Raw genomic sequence first — 16,524 nt, 5'->3', positions numbered from 1 at the left:
GTTGACATTTTTTTGTCCCCTGAGATTCTGTTACCAAGGCTGTTGCCCCAGAATCATATCCCTGCCCCTCCCTCGAATGGAAACCAATTGTTCTTATCTAAGTTCAGGAGGAAGCTGCAAAGAGAAAAGCAAGGACTGGTTAGAACAACTAGACCCAAGATGACAGAAGATTTGACTTCCAGTAGACCTTGATCCTCATTATATGCTTATCGTAATACGTTAGCATGCTAAAGGGCCCATCCACCAGCACCATGACAGGTGACGATCGTCTTGACAACATCTGGAAAAGCCCATATAAGGACTGAAAAAGAGTGTTGCATCAGTTCTGTGTCCAAACCACAACGCTGTTCTCAGATAAGACGTGAGTATGCCTCCCACTCTTTCCAAATCCCTCCCTTTTACCTCGGCCCTCCTAAACATATGGTGTCTCTGTCCCAATTGGGTTGTGAAGTTGATTTGCGAACTAAATTTGCGCTTCTCCATTCTTTGGCCATTAATTAAAGCTTCTGCTGTTCCAGTCTCAGCATAGGTTTCATGATTGGCTGTGCGAATCTGAGCGGAACCTCCCTGGGTGTCGGCGCCTGGCTAGGACTTTAGTGAGGGTCCATTGGTAACAGTTCCATTTGGGAGGTCAGCCTGGGGGCCCAGGACTCTGCGTCTTTCCAGATGGTTTCCAAGAGGTCCAAGGATTACGTTCTAAGAAATCCTTTTTACCCCTTGCTATATATATATATATATTTTTCCTGCGGTACGCGGGCCTCTCACTGTTGAGGCCTCTCGCGTTGTGGAGCACAGGCTCCGGACGCGCAGGCTCAGCGGCCATGGCTCACGGGCCCAGCCTTTCCGCAGCATGTGGGATCTTTCCGGACCGGGGCACGAACCCGTGTTCCCTGAATCGGCAGGCGGACTCTCAACCACCGCGCCACCAGGGAAGCCCACCCCTTGCTATTTCTGAAAGCTACTTAAGAATAGGGGCTGCATCCTCGCCTAAATCCAGAAAACTCTTGTTGAGTGAATGACAAAACGATGGATGAAGGTATGAATGAAGTTAGGGGAGTCAATCATTTTACTACACAGGTCCCAGCAGCTCCCATTACTTCCGGCCGCAGAACTGGCCCTTTCAAGCCAAGCCTCCTGGGCAGGCTCTCGCCGCGACTGGAGGCATGCTGGACTACATTTCCCAGAGTTCCAAGGGATCGCTGCGCAGGCGCACTTGTAAAACTACGGCGTTTCTCTCCTCCGCAGAAACTGGCAGGTCATTGCCGTCCTGACCCAGCCTTTCCTCCTGTCCTCCTTGTCCCGCAGTCTGAACTCCAGGAGTTCTGCTAGTGTATGTGTGTCGCTGCAGGCTGGACTTATGGCCGTGCCGTTGAGGTTCGACGGGCGGGTGGTACTGGTCACCGGCGCGGGGGGAGGTGAGTACGCGAAGGCTAGAGGGCCGGCGTCCTCCAGCTCGCTCTCGTGCTGGGAGTCCCCCTTTTTTGGTCTGGAATCCGCACGCAGCCGTAGTTGCGATCTCAGCATCTGGGCTGCGGGCAGCGGTGGCGGGGCGGCTTGGGGAGCGAGCGACTGGACTCGGTGGGGTTGAGGGTGGGAGGACGGACAACGATTGTTCTCCGGGCGCCTAATCGGCTGAGGATGGAGAGGAGGGGCTGGCCAGCCTTGAGTGGGGAGCCAGAAACTCCTGGTGCAGCCCACTTCTTCACCCCCCCCAACCCTGTGGGAGCTTCTCAAGGCTTCAGGTCTTGAGAGGAGAGAGGCCGGGCTCGGCTGCGGGTTGCAAAACTAGGTAAAATTCATCCCGACGCCCGTCTGTGCGTATCGATTGAGACTCTTCCTGTTAATAGACTCCCTAGGCCTCTGTCAGGTGTTTTAAACGTGGCTGAAAAGCCGTCTGGGGGCTGGAATCACCCCCGCAGGAGTAGAAATGTCAGCCCCTTGCCTTTGAAAAGTCAGTCATCTTTCCCTCTGTCGGATGATTTTAAGTTCTTGAGAGGGCCTTCTTTAAAAAAAGGCATCTGATAAGAGTCCTCCGTTTTGGACTTTGTGTGTTTATCAAGCGGATTGCAAACTCCAATGCCTGCAGGACTCAGGCAGGCGATAGAGGAATAAAATAAGAGTGGGGTGGGGGCAGTAGGAACTGGAGAGCAGAGGCCTTTCTGAAGTGGACCAGATCTTCCTGTATTTCAGAAGCCAAGTGGAGATTGGTTATGTGAAATAACCCTATTTTTATTTCTATTTATTTATTTGTTTATGGCTGCATCAGGTCTTTGTTGCGGTGCGCGGACCTCTCTTTGCGGTGGCTTCTCTTGTCGCAGAGCCGGGCTCTAGGCGCTTAGGCTTAGTTGCTCCACGGCATGTGGGATCTTCCCGGACCAGGGCTTGAACCCGTGTCCCCTGCATTGGCAGGTGGATTCTTAACCACTGCACCACCAGGGAAGTCCCAAAGTAACCCTATTTTTAAAGGACAAAATTTAAGACAAACCACTCATACCCACACGGATGCTTTGCAGTGAGGTTTTACACTATTTCCCACCTGTCCATGATCTCTGTAATCTCCAAGTGCAGGGACCTTGACCTTATGGGCCTTTGATTACCCACTGGTAGTGCCTTATACCTAGAATGGACTTAATGCAGAATTAATTTGAATTATATATTAAAAGTCACAAACAGTGGAATTCTGACAGTTAATTCATACGTATTTTCATGTCTCCATTTATAAAATGGATTCGCATGCTTCCTTTCAGAAAATATCTTTAGTATTAATTGGTGGCCAAATGTTTTATATCCATAGCTATATTTATTCTAAAATGATTATGTTTTGGGGAAAACATTTTGTTTACACTTTGCTTTTGATGGAAATAATTAAGTAATGCACTCATGTTTTAAACCTCTTTTGACAGTGAGTGATTCACAGTATGAAATACATTTTATACCAAGACCTGGTATACACACACACACACACACTATATTTGAAACAAGCTCATGACACGGTACATAGTAAATGCAGTGCACTTTGAACTTTTCTATTCTTTTTCATTAAGTAAATGCAGATTACAACCCACTAAGTTGATTTTGTGAAGTATTAATGGGTTGTGACTAGACAGTTCTGAATTTAGCACCTCCTGTTCATGAACTGATTCATATTTTAAAGAGCCTGGATTATGATACAATTACTAGCCATTAGATTTGAATACTGATCTGGGGCAGATATAATTTTGTGGTAAAGTTGAGACTGTCATTAGGTCTACAGTGGGCCATCATTATGAAAGAGAGATTGAGATCTAATTCCAGTCCTATCATGAAGACTGTTGTCCTTGAGGTCTTGGGGTTCTCATTTAAGGATACATATCTGTAGAATTGAGACACTGCTAAACATCCCAGGAGGGTGTCCGTGAATGCCTGCCAGGCCTGTGTCTGGGAATTAGTCTGACTCCAACCCATGCATGTTCTAGAGATGAATAGAAATATCTTTGCACTATTCAGGTGCTGTTGTTTAGCTTGGAATATTGAATAGTTTGATGGGAGACCTGGAAGGAGAGGTTTAGAATTGTCTAGGATTAAGGTAAACAATTTTGCCATGATGGGTGGGATAATGGGAATTCGTATTTATTAGCTGATTGTAGTAGTTGCTGGGGATGTAGTTGTGAGAGTGGTGGAGGTGGGCCGTGGAAGAAGGGAGTCTGGCCATTGTGAATTTGAGATGGTTATAAAATAGCAAGCTGTAGATCTGGAGATAGTGAAGTGAGAAGTGTGTGAGTAGTTGGAGATTCTGGAGTCAGGAGAGGTTTCGAAGTCATTTGACTTCTTTTGATTGGTAACGCTAGAAGGTGAAATAGTCCAGGAAGCTAATCTCAGAGGCTCTGTCAACTTGAAGCAGAGAAAAGTCTAACCCACTGAAGAGAGCACTGAACAAGCACTGTGAGAAAAGAATCAACTGATATTAGACAATGCTAAAGAAGTTAAGGTCTGAAGAGAAATGGGGAAGAGAGGACAGTTGACAATGAACTTAGGTGTGGGAGAAAGTTAAGGCAGGATTTAAAAGAGGATTAAGAGAAAATAGAGGCTCTTGGCTTTAACTTTTTGTGCGTTTTGACTGTAAAGATGTGCTGGGCATTGTGGGAAATGTAAAAGAATAACATAATCTCAACCTACAAGGACCTTCTAGTTTACTTGGGGAGACAGACTAAGACACATAAAGTATTTAAATAATGTTTATGTAAGCACAGATACAAAAACATGGGAGGACACTTAGCGAACCTGTTAATGGACGAGTGGTGTTACAGGGAAACAGGGAGGAGAATGTCACTTTTAACTTTATATACAGATTTGTGTACAGTTTGCATGGGCCTTTATGGTAAAAGTAGATTACTTACATATCTTTTCAGAGTATTGCATAGCTTGGTTTTGAGATAATTCTCTGATTAACTTAGATCAATCTGTACTAGAGACATACCCCATTTCTTTCATCTGATGATTTTCCACTTTGTTACCATTTTTTTTTTTTTTTTGCGTTCTGGTTATGAGTATTTGATTTCTCTGAAAACCTCATGTTTAGAGCAAGTGCTTTAGCCTAGATCTGATAAAATATGAGGAGACTGGAGTTATTATATTGAGTGGTTCTCTCTCATCCATTCAGAGTGGATTACATTTTAAAATAAATTATTTGGTGATCTTTTAGTTTTGGAAAACTTTATAGTTTGGGTTCTTTTTAGAAGAGCCTGATAATTTAGCCATCTCAATATTTGTTTACTTGTTTATCAATTCAAATTAAATTTACCAATTAAATTTATCAATTACATTTTAAAAAACGTGTGCATGTTAAAATGATTTAAACAATACAGAAGTAAGCTTTCCACCCCTTGTTGCTAGTTACACAATTCTGTTCCCCAGAGGTAACCACTAATTGCCAGTCTCTTATTATAGACTTCCTGAGATATTCTCTGCCTATAAAATTTATATAGGCATGTATCCATTTTTGGATGTATAAATTTACACCTCATACCTTTGAGTCTGAATTAAATATTTCCTGTGTTTGGTGATTATGTAGTCAAGGTTCAGAGCAGGATATAGAAACCACTAGATAATTTGAAACAGGAAAGGACTTAATTTAGGCAGTTGGGTTTTAGGCAATTCCTCTTGGAATTCCTTGTGGAACAGTATAAAACTGGTCCATTAGTGGAGCCACTACCTCTGAGGCTACCATTGGAACTGCCACAGCCCAAATAGCCACTGGCCCCAGGGATCTAGAGAATGGAAGCTGCCATTTAGAAATTAGGGAGTTAGATCTAGAAGCTGCCACTATATCTGCTTAATACCTAGGAAGCCTCAAGAAATCAGCTTCTTAACCAACAGTAACATCCAAAAGTCACAGTAAGGTGGCTTCTGCCTCATTTCCTCCTTCCACATTTCATGCAAATGCGTTTAATGGTGGAACCCAATTCACATCTAGCATCCATCCTAGAAGCTAGGTAGAATGATAGGAAACGGTAGGTAGAATAGGTGGAAAATACAGTGTTAAGCTTTCCAACCCCTGAAAGTAGAAGTAGGTGAAGTAGAGGCTGAGAGTACCAATGAAGGCTCTACCCTTGTAATGTAATTAATTGTTCACCAGTTACTTTGCAATAGGGATTGAGTTGAGTGGACCAGAAAAATTATGCTAACATTTTCTCAACCTTCTGATTTTTTTCTTTTGTTTTCAATAGGATTGGGCCGAGCCTATGCCCTGGCTTTTGCAGAAAGAGGTGCATCAGTTGTTGGTAAGTTGATATATTTTTCTTTTCATTCAGTAGCTAGGAACTAAAATACACAGGTCACAGGTTCGAGCCCATGTCTTCACAAGCCAGAGGCCTTTGTATTCACATCAAATAATTTGTCAAGGTCAAATTTCATCAGTAATATCTTCTTCTGCCAACAAAATTTTTTTCCCTGTTGCGGCTAACTTTGTAACTTAGTTTTTAAAGTAAACTAGTTTCATAGAATTTGCAAATTAGTAGAACTGAGAGAGATGAGCCGACATTCATTATATAAAAGGAAATTCTTGAATTTGGTATATTGTGGGCTGTAATTTTTTGATGTAGAAGACTGGTGCAAGATGAATCCTTGTAAGTGTAAATATATTGAAAAGGTAAGAAATAAGTGCATTTTCATAACTAAATGTTTGGAATCGGGGAATCCAAAGTATTTTTTTTAAATCTCTTTCATAAAAATTTTTTAAATGGAAGCTTTTATAACAGTTAAAAATTTTTTTAATTAAAGGGGCACTTGCATGAGTTTTATTGTGGGGGGATCAGTTGGAAGATGGTGTATTGAGGAATACACCAAAAGTGGGAGGTTTTAGTAATCTCAGTGGTTTGCCTGATGTACTTGGCAGTTGGTATGGACATAGGAGTGGATTTGTGTACAGCCAAGTCTTTGTGGGGAATATCTAAATGAGTGCCGGATAGGTACGTAGGGCAGATGTATGGCCCAATATTTATTAATATCTTTCCTGGGCTAAAATTGTTGGCCCTCATTGACCTCCCAATCCCAGTTTTCCTACATCTTATCAGGGAATACAGAGAGACAAATTTCTCCCAATTTGTTTACAGAGATGTGTAATAAAATACTGAACAAGCAGCCAGGTTTTCTAAACAAAGAAGACCTAAGCAGGATATTGGATATACTTTTCTTCCTCAGCATATATCCTTTTTTTTTTCATTCATGAGATATTTATTAAAATAACACATTTAGGGAAAAAAATCAATACAATTGTATACATCATTACTGAAAACTGTATACCATCATACAAAGAAGGATTTTATTTTGGGAAATCAATTCCTAATTTATGGCAGATTTTACTTTCAGAAATAAAACCACAAAACAACACTATCTAATTCAGTCTTAAAGGCTGGCATGCTGAGCAAGGAATGTTCTTATTCTTTGTAGGAGCTCTTTCTTTACACCGTCAGGTACCAGGGCCCTGCCTTTTGGTGTGATTTCAGCCACCAAATCATCAACAGCAACGTGTTCTAGTCCTTTTTCTTTAATTACCTTTACAGTGTGCCTTCAACTGGTCCTTCCAGCCACGTTCAATTAATTTAGCTCTCAGCAACTCCTTGAGGCGTTCTCTTTCTCCAGTTTCTATCAACTTTTGGTTAGTTGCTGCTCTCTGCGCATCTTTGTTCATCTTGCTAACCACACTCTTCGGCTGTCCAGACCTAGCATATATGTTTATGGAAGGGACACAGAGACTTTGGATATTCCTTGTTTAAGGTCATAGCCATTCTCTGTTAATCCAATCTACTTCTTGGGGCGAGGACAAATTTTGATATTGTGGTATTTGGTCAGGGGGTGTATAGTTCAGGCCTTTTTTGCCAGATTTTCCCCAAAATATTTCATGTCAGGGCCTAAAGGCACATGTTGTAACTTTTTTTTTTCCTTTAAAAAAATATATTGCTATTTATTTATTAATACTTACAACTTTTTATTTATTTACATCTTTTCCACTCAGTTCCGTAAGTGCAAGTATCTCATTTTATCTTTTGTATCTCCTAAGGGACCTAGAATATTGCCTTTTGTAAAGAAGGGACTTTGTTCATTCGTTCCTTTATTGTTTGATGTAGCCCTTTTTGAGGGGTGGGGTGGGCTGGGGAGTGGTTGGTGTGTCTTTGAGATTGGTTGAATAAATTCCTGCTGTTTTTGTTGTGACTAACTTATAATCTTAGTATATAAACTTGTTTTGTAAAACCTTTTGCAGCAATATGTGTTTATGTGGATCAGTTTTCCTGTATTTATTTATTACCTTTGAATTTGTTGAACTCAGATTGGAGTTTTTCAGTTCTAAGAAAAAGGTAAACAGGGACAGTGTATCTGTTTATTTTGTCATTGCCTCAGGGATGGTATTGCAGCAAGTGCTTGTGAAAGTCCCCAAAGGCAGAAAATTAGTGTTTTGGGAAAAATATTTGCCAAACTTGGCTGGAGAGCCAGATTTAGTTTAGTTTAGTTTATGTGAAAATGTAGAACTTTTCACTGATATTTTCTACCACTTTTTAGCCTGTGACCTAGCTGTGAACTTTCTAGGCTACCAATGGGTTTTGTTCTTCCCTAACCACCACTACCCTCTGCTTTAACTTTTTTAAAACACAGATGCCCCGAGTCCAGGTTTTATCATGTGCACTAACATTTCTCCTGCGTTAATTTTGTTCTGCTCAGCATATTTTTACCTGAGTAAGCAAAAAATAGTAAAGAGGAGTAAGCAAACCTAGGATTTATAACATCGGAGTATCTTGTTTGTGGAAAAATTACTAATCAGTTAATCCTATGACTAGCTCAGAGGCCAGTAAGAAGCAAGACCTTAAGAAATGGAGTACCTTGTTTCTCATATAAGTCAACTTTTGCTAGGTTATGCTGAGTTAACAGACAAATCTCAATGGTTTATAATAATAAAGGATAATTTCAGGACTTCCCTGGTGGTGCAGAGGTTAAGAATCCACCTGCCAATGCAGGGGTCACAGGTTCGAGCCCTGGTCCGGGAAGATCCCACATGCCGCGGAGCAACTGAGCCTGTGTGCCACAACTACTGAGCCTACGCTCTAGAGCCCATGAGCCACAACTACTGAGCCCGTGTGCCGCAACTACTGAAGCCCACGTGCCTAGAGCCCATGCTCCGCAACAAGAGAAGCCACTGCAATGAGAAGCCCACGCACCGCAACGAAGAGTAGCCCCCGCTCGCCACAACTAGAGAAAGCCCATGCACAGGAGGGAAGACCCAACACAGCCAAAAATAAAAATAAATAAATAAAATAAATTTATTAAAAAAAAAAAGGGTAATTTCATACCTACCTGACCTTTCAGCTTCTGGGCAGCTGTGTCTCTGCTTTATGTGTCTTACTAATTTCAGGATCCCAGCTGAAGGAGCAACTATCATCATGGCTGTTCTTCCGGCAGAGGGAAAATAAAAATGGATCCCCTTGGTGTCTCATAAAGCTTCTGTTTAGTAGTGGCATGTCACTTCTACTCACCTTTCATTGGCCAAAGGAAATCACCTGGCCAAGCGCAAAGTTAAGGGTATCACTTAAGATACTCTCTTCATGTAAATATGATTGCTGTGTTTTATATTCCATAATATAAAGCATTATGGGAGATTTAAATCTGGATATAAGAACTGCTAAGCCTTTGGCTGATAATTACAACAAGGGACATTTGGTTTCGTACACATTACATCTTTCAAGAAATGTTTGCACATATCTGAAGGAAATGTTGGGAATGGAATAGGTTTGAGGTTTCCTCAGTAGGTAAGCTGTATCGAGTTCTCTGAATATTAAGTTTTGTCTTGAGGGCGTGAACACAAAGAATATCGAAGTGTTCCAGCAAGGAGAACCTCTTTTTTGGACAGTAAGAAAGGCAGAATGCTTTCTATTCTTGAACTGGAGGAGTAGCACTTTTGGGTAATTGAAACTGCAATCTTTTGAAGTAAGATTGACATGATTTCTTTTCTGTACTGCAGTTGCATAATAACTGGTAAAGATGAGTTACAAGTTCCTGTGGTCTGATGCCAGAGCCTGTGTTTTTAACGGCTGTGTGATCCTGACAGCCAGAAGATGAACTGTAGTGGGGAAAGTGAATTGTCTTTGAAGTTAGGTCAGGCTATAAATCCTGTCTCTGCTCTCTAATTACATGACCTCTCTGAATATTAGTAGCCACCTTACCTAATAACTTCCAGGATTATGATGGGGATTAAATGACATCAAGAATTAAAACCTTTTGTAAAGGGGGTAAAAAGCCAATAATAGTGACTGTGTGCTGGGCACTGTGCTCAAGATTATGTCAAAGTGAGCTTAGGGGGCATCCCAGGCTGGAGTGAAGTTATCTAGGGGAACAGAGTGAGAGATGAGAGATCACAGGAGGTCAGGTCATGTAGGACCATTTAGTTCAGAGTAAGGACTGGCTTTTACCCTGATTGAGATGGGAAGCCATTGGAGAGTGTGGAGGAGCAACATGACCTCATTTAAGGTTTAAATGGCTCATTCTGAGTGCTGTGTGAGGAATAGGTTCTAGGGGAGCAAGAGTGGAAGTGGAGAAGTATGTTGGGCATATTGGAGTTTATTATCCTATTAACTCTTCTTGTCCACACTTGTAATTTTTCATTAAAAAAAAAGAAGTGGAAGCAGAGAGATCTGTCAAGTTATCGCAATAATCTGCATCAGAGATGGGGGTGATTCAGACAGGTGGTAGGGATGGAGGTGGTGCAAAGAAGTTAAATTCTGGAAATAATTTGAAGGTCGGTATGGCAGGATTTGCTTATTTGCTGATGTGGGTTGAAAGGGAGAGAGAAGGATAAAGTGGTGGTTTACCGAGATAGGAAAGACTGGAGGAGGGCCGGATTCGCAGAGAGAGGACATTCCCAGTAGACTTTCAGATGGGGATAGTAGGTAGGCAGTGGGACATAGGACTCTGTAGTTGGGGGGACAGGTTGAAGCTATATAGATCTATTTTCAGTTTCTAGGTGGTATTCAAAGCCAGGAGACTGGATTAGATTACCCGGGTGGTGAGTGCAGATAAACAGGAGATGGGGTCCCAGGACTGAACTCTGGAGGGGACTCAGTCTTTCATTTTCAGCTTCTTCTCCCTTTAAGGAGACCTTTGATGCCTTCTTGTTGTTGAGACAGATTAAGTCCCTTAAATTAAAGGGACCTAACTTAAGACGTTGCTTTCTAAACTATCACAACATTTTGGAGGTCTTCAAATATTTAGATACATTTATGGCCATTCTGGAAAAGACTCTGATGAACTAGGGTAATTGCGTCTTTCTACCAAACAGTGAAAATAGTATGGCAGCTCTGTGTTTTCCACCTTTTGTTTGGCTGTCAAGAAGCTTAAGGGTAAACCTGGCACTGTCCCCAAATAGAGTAACTACCATTAGCATATGCTTTGAGTAGGCTTCTCTTTCTCTGATGTAACGTTTTCTTAATTTTTCCATTTTTTAATAGTCCTTGCACATTTTTAAGGCACGTTAAATACTTTTTGGTAGCAGTCAGGACATGAACAGAATACAGGAAGAAATCCCCATTGGGCCCACAGCTCTAAAATCAATGAAATGATTCTTAGTGCTATTGTTTGCTGTCGGAAACTTTATCAGAATAGGAGGAAAGGCATCAAGCATAGAAAACAGAAATGTCTGGAAGAACATCCAAGAGATGGTTAATAGCAGTTACCTCTGGGATAAGACAAGGATTAAAAAGACTTTTTGAATCTGCGGGGTTTGAATTTCTTGAAAGCATTAAAAAAAAAAAGTAAATAACCTCTCCAAAAAATAAGTACACTTGTAGTACAATATTGCCCGTGTCATATATATATATATATATATATTTTTTGCGGTATGCGGGCCTCTCACTGTTGTGGCCTCTCCCGTTGTGGAGCACAGGCTCCGGATGCGCAGGCTCAGCGGCCATGGCTCACGGGCCCAGCCGCTCCGCGGCATGTGGGATCTTCCCAGACCAGGGCATGAACCTGTGTCCCCTGCATGGGCAGGCGGACTCTCAACCACTGCGCCACCAGGGAAGTCCCCGTGTCATCTTTTTATATGCTTCTCAGATTACTCATTGTAAAGGATGTCACAGAATCAATACATATGAAAGTTATTTTGATTTTGTAGCTTTGGAAGCACCATTTTACTTTGGAAATAAAAGTCTTTTATAGATATGTCATTGGTAGTGGATATGACTCAGCTGGTGTCAAACCCTTGGATTGAATAAATATATGAACGTGAATATGTGTAAGCACAGTTATAAAGCACTCTTCAAATACAAAGCTTTATAACATTATTACTCTTGTTAATTAAGTGGCAAGTTAGAAACTGCTATATAAGCAATTTCCCTCACTGAGCTACAGCAAAAAGGACGAACTACTTGTAGTAAAGTGAAGCAGTAAAGTGAGGGCAGACTTTAAGGGATCTTGAAAGTTAGGCAGTGAATAATAGGGTTCCACTGCAGATTTTGAGCAAGGGGATGACTTAGTATAAAGGCTGCCTTTGGACTATCACCCAGCAACAGTCTGCTGATTGCCTGGGAAGATTAAGATTGGAGGCAGAAGACCACCGGGAAGGCAACTGTAGTAATCTGGGCATGAAATTATAGAATAGGAAAGAAATGGCAGTAAACGATTCTTCAAAAGAACTGGAAACTCCTCAGTGCACAAACTACCTTGCGAGCTCAAAGCACCTAGCACAGTGCTGGATACAGAGTGGGAACAGAGTGAACATTTGAAGAATCATAATGAAATTGATGTCAAGCCTTGATGGCTAGTGACATGTGCTGTTCAGAAACGGGAGAAAGGAAAGAGTACCTGGGAAATATCTCACCCAGCAAAGTGATGTTGAGAAGGTGGGACAGTTTGAGGAAGATGATAATCAGTTTGATTTGCATTTTTTTTTTTTTCTGTCAAACTAAAAGTGACATATATTCCCTCAGCTGGTTTAGCAGCCCTGATATCAGGAGACCCAAAGCATGTTTCTTGCTCTAGTCTTTGGAGCCAATAGTCAGGGCCGAAGAATAGCAAGAATGAACAAGAAAACCAACTTCTGAGAGCAAAGTCCTGTACACAAATAGGATTACTAAAGACAAATCCAGATTTCTCAATCTGGTTTATGTAACAAAACACTGAAAAACAATGTACGTAATGCTCATCAAATAATATTAATGCTCCAGTGTTACCTCTGTTTCTCTTTCAACATTTCAATAAAGGAACTTATGATTTGCAAGACATATGATATAGAATTAAAATCTTTTATAAGTAAGGGACACGTACACATCTGTAAGAAAGAAAAGCACCCCAAATGAAATGTGATTTAAGCAGGCAAAACAATAAGTATAAATGACCAATAAGCCCATGAAAATAATGTTACCTTACTAGTGCTCAGAGAAATGTAAATTAAAATAATGAGCTACAACTTGTAATCATTTAATTGTTATACTGAAAAGAATGATGTCCAGTGTTGGGAGGATATGGGGAAACAGGCATTGTCACAAACATGGTTCTGTTTTCAGGCTTCAATAGCTGATAACTTGGTACTTTGTATTTAGGTATCCATTTACCTATTAGTAGAGTACTTTTACAGGCTCCAAGTGTGTTTTAGAATTCTCTGGATTCTTATATCCCTGCTCTAGTGGTTAGCATATTGCAGGTACTTAGTAAAATCTTGGGGTGGATTTTTAGTAAAAAACCTTATGTAGTCTTTAATAGACTATCCAAGTCATTGATTTATTTAAAATGACAGAAATAGGAAAAAGATTTTACATCTTAAAAAAACCCAAAACTCTTCAGAGCTATAAACTGGATTTTATATGGAGGATTTACAAATATGTCACTTTTGGGGATATTTTGATGGTTTTAGCTGAGAAGACTCTGTCCTTAACTATCATAATCTTAACCATTTTTACTCCCTATTTTAAAGCTATTTGTTTGACTGGGGTGCCTGATGTACTGTTCCTTCTATATTCTCCCCAAGCACATGTGATTTTTTTTTTTTTTTTTTTAGTGGAAATAATTAGGATAAAAGAAACTTGTTTACAGCATTAGAGGAGCAGAATGGTATTGTGGTAGGTCAAGGTTCTAGTCTGAATTTTGCCATTTCATACAGCCTTGGAGCCTGGACAAGCTTTGGAGCCTGGAACAAGTTACATAACCTTTCCTAAACTTTCCTCTTCTGTGAAAATAGGAACAACTGTTTCTGCCAAAGTCCTAAAAAACTGTATGGAGATCAAATGAAGCAATGTACATAGATGGGTCTTTGAAAATGCAGAGTATATACATACCAGTATAAGGCGGTAATGGTATTTTAAAATATTATTGTGATTAGAATTTTAGTCATATATTTAAGCAGAACAGTGTCACATAGTGTGGATACATTTCTCTTTGTATACAGTCTGTTAACATTGTTGCTATCCAAGCCCTTCAGTGTGTAATCAGTGCTTTTTTACTTAAACTTGTAATCCCTGTGATTTAGCTCTGGTGATAGCGGGATAACTGAGTGGGGTCAGTGTTAAGTTTGTACTCTCTAAGGTAGAGACTTGTCTTGAATAAATCTATTCTGAAACTGTTTCACTACACATCATTGATCTCAATAATTATTTATCCAGTCTTCAGTTCTTAACCTTTGACTGCACTTAGTTGCACTTTGAACAGTTTCCACTTGGGGGTAGTGTTTCATTTCACAATTGAACAATTCTTTCTTAAGTATGGCCTTTGCCAGTTTGCTCTTGAACTTTCCCTTGCTTAGTTAAAAAGGATCTTAAAAGACTGTTAGCAGCATGTTTTAAAATCTTGATTTTTTAAAATTGTTTCCTGTCATTTGAGTAATTGTACAGAAATGAATAATTAAGAGGAATCTAGTCTTGAGAATCATAACACTTTTTTTTTTAAGTCTCTGAGGGATAACGTAAGCCTTTTCCCCATTATTTTGTGTCTTTGCGGCATTTTTTATTTACAGTAAGGCTGTTAAGACTATATTGCTAGAAAAAATATATCCCAGTCCACATTTTGAAAAACTCATTTCCTTTAAGCGTAAAAGCACATTAGGCGAGCTTTGCTCGGTATCATCCCTGTATCTCCCTTTACCACCCAACCCCACTTGCAGCCCTCACCCCAGCCCCCCCCAAAAGAGAACCATTCTTGAAAAGAAAAATAAAATCTTGTGGGCTTTCTTTTTTCCCCAGTTATGGTAATTATCAATTTGGTAATATTAAGAGACTTTAAATTTTAGTATATACTTCTATGCCATTTATTAATTAGTAATTTTTAAATTCCGCACAGTATGTGCAATAACCCTACAAAAATGATCACTTTGCAATGCAAATTAATTCTTTGTCCCAGGTATTTGTTTTAAATTCTGTTTTTTCCAAGTTATTTGGCATTGATCTATTTATCTTTTCATTTGTTTTTGCATGTTATTTTGTAAATAATTAAATTATTGTATAAATTACCTTTGTTATATTATTTAGTTATGTTGACTTTTATAAACTTTATGATGCAATTAGTGCATTAGTGTAGTTACCACATACTTAACTTTCAGTAGATTATAAACTCTGAGGATAGGCACCATTCTTATACATCTGTAGATTTCTGTAGATTTCCTTGCAAATAGTAAATGTGCAATTAATGTTTGTATCTATATAATTGGATATAGGGAGATGTTATGTGGTAAGTGTGGTCAGTTGTTAAACATATAAATTACATATATGGTATAAATTAGTGACTGAACACATATTAGTTGTGTATGTAATTTTTGACCTCTTTTTTTGGTAGACCATGACACACTATGCTTTATAAAAATTCACGTGTGCTTCTCCAAGAGTTTAATACTGTGCTTGTTCTTTATCACCATTCCTGTAAACAAACTCTTTCTTGACATGGAGAAGATATTTCACATTGTGTATTTGACCTTTCTTTGTTTCTTTTTTTTTTTTTAATTATGGTAAGAACATTTAACAAATTTTTAAGTGTACAATACAGTATTATGAACTACAAGCACTATGTTGTATGACAGATAAGATCTCTAGAACTTATTCATCTTGCATTATTGAAACTTTATGCCCACCGATTAGCAACTCCCCATTTTCTCCTCCCCCTAACCTCTGCAACCACCATTCTATTCTCTGATTCTATGAGTTTGACTATTTTACATACTTTGATGTAAGTGGAATCATGCAGCATTTGGCCTTCTGTGACTGGGTTACCATATTATCTGCAAGGCTCATCCATGTCGTTACATATTGCAAAATTTCCTTCTTTTTTTAAAGGCTGAATAATAGTACATTGTATTTATGTACCACATTTTCATTATCCATTTTTATCTGTCAGTTGATATTTAGATTATTTCTACATCTTGGCTGTTGTGAATAGTGCTGCATTGAACATTTGGAGTGCTGTTATCTCTTTGGTTCCTGATTTCAATTCTTTTGAATAAATACCTGGAAGTGGGATTGCTGGATCGTGTGGCAGTTCTATTTTTAATTTTTTGAAGAATGTCCATACTGTTTTCCTGTGTATTTAATCTTAAAAGTGATCTTTAGGTTTTTTTTCTTTTCTTTCTTTTTGCTAAAAGTGGGTTGAATCATGGTCTTTTTCTTTCCAAAAAAGGAGAAGTATTGCACAGTTAAAAATTTCATGACATGAACCTGTGTTTAAATATTTTTGCTGCTTCATATCTGTATTTAAAAACAAAGAGGCATGTTTTGAAAGTACGTATCTCATGGTGTGTTCAGTAAGATGGGAATATGGTAATAGGGAATTAGGAAGATGACTGAAGAAATATACTAATAATATAATTTCAGTTCCAACTCATATTTTTAAGGTCTAGAACTGAATTCTTATTTGTTTATTTTTGCATTGCAGTGAATGATCTAGGAGGGGACTTCAAGGGAGTTGGTAAAGGCTCCTTAGCTGCTGATAAGGTTGTTGAAGAAATAAGAAGGAAAGGTGGAAAAGCAGTGGCCAACTATGGTACAGTATTTGAGAGAACTATACTGCTTCTTTTATATTTCCTCA

The 16,524-nt window shown here is 39.5% G+C and overlaps 1 protein-coding gene and 1 pseudogene across 5 annotated transcripts in view; one reads left to right on the top strand and one right to left on the bottom strand.

Moving 5' to 3' along the window:
* The first annotated feature begins 1,231 nt into the window (after window positions 1–1,231).
* Window positions 1,232–16,524, top strand: part of HSD17B4 (hydroxysteroid 17-beta dehydrogenase 4) — a 91,454-nt gene continuing 76,161 nt past the window's right edge. For 3 of the 5 annotated variants that reach the window (XR_003431240.1, XR_003431244.1, XM_027099526.1), the window contains exons 1-3: window positions 1,238–1,415; window positions 5,706–5,759; window positions 16,372–16,479. Coding sequence is in view for 3 of the 5 variants with exons in the window: in XM_027099526.1 (XP_026955327.1) it covers window positions 1,358–1,415; window positions 5,706–5,759; window positions 16,372–16,479 (220 nt within the window). In the remaining 2 variants the exon portion in view is untranslated. Of the gene's footprint in view, window positions 1,416–5,705; window positions 5,760–16,371; window positions 16,480–16,524 lie in introns of all 5 variants that reach the window. The other 2 variants (XM_027099513.1, XM_027099528.1) reach the window with 2 other exon arrangements.
* LOC113616206 (transcription and mRNA export factor ENY2 pseudogene) lies at window positions 6,688–7,198 on the bottom strand (annotated as a pseudogene).

This window comes from Aethalodelphis obliquidens, unplaced genomic scaffold (assembly GCF_003676395.1).
Source record: "Aethalodelphis obliquidens isolate GAN/ISIS:26980383/991018 unplaced genomic scaffold, ASM367639v1 scaffold4, whole genome shotgun sequence".
Taxonomy (NCBI): Eukaryota; Metazoa; Chordata; class Mammalia; order Artiodactyla; family Delphinidae; genus Aethalodelphis; species Aethalodelphis obliquidens.
This window is presented reverse-complemented; position numbering and strand designations above follow the sequence as displayed.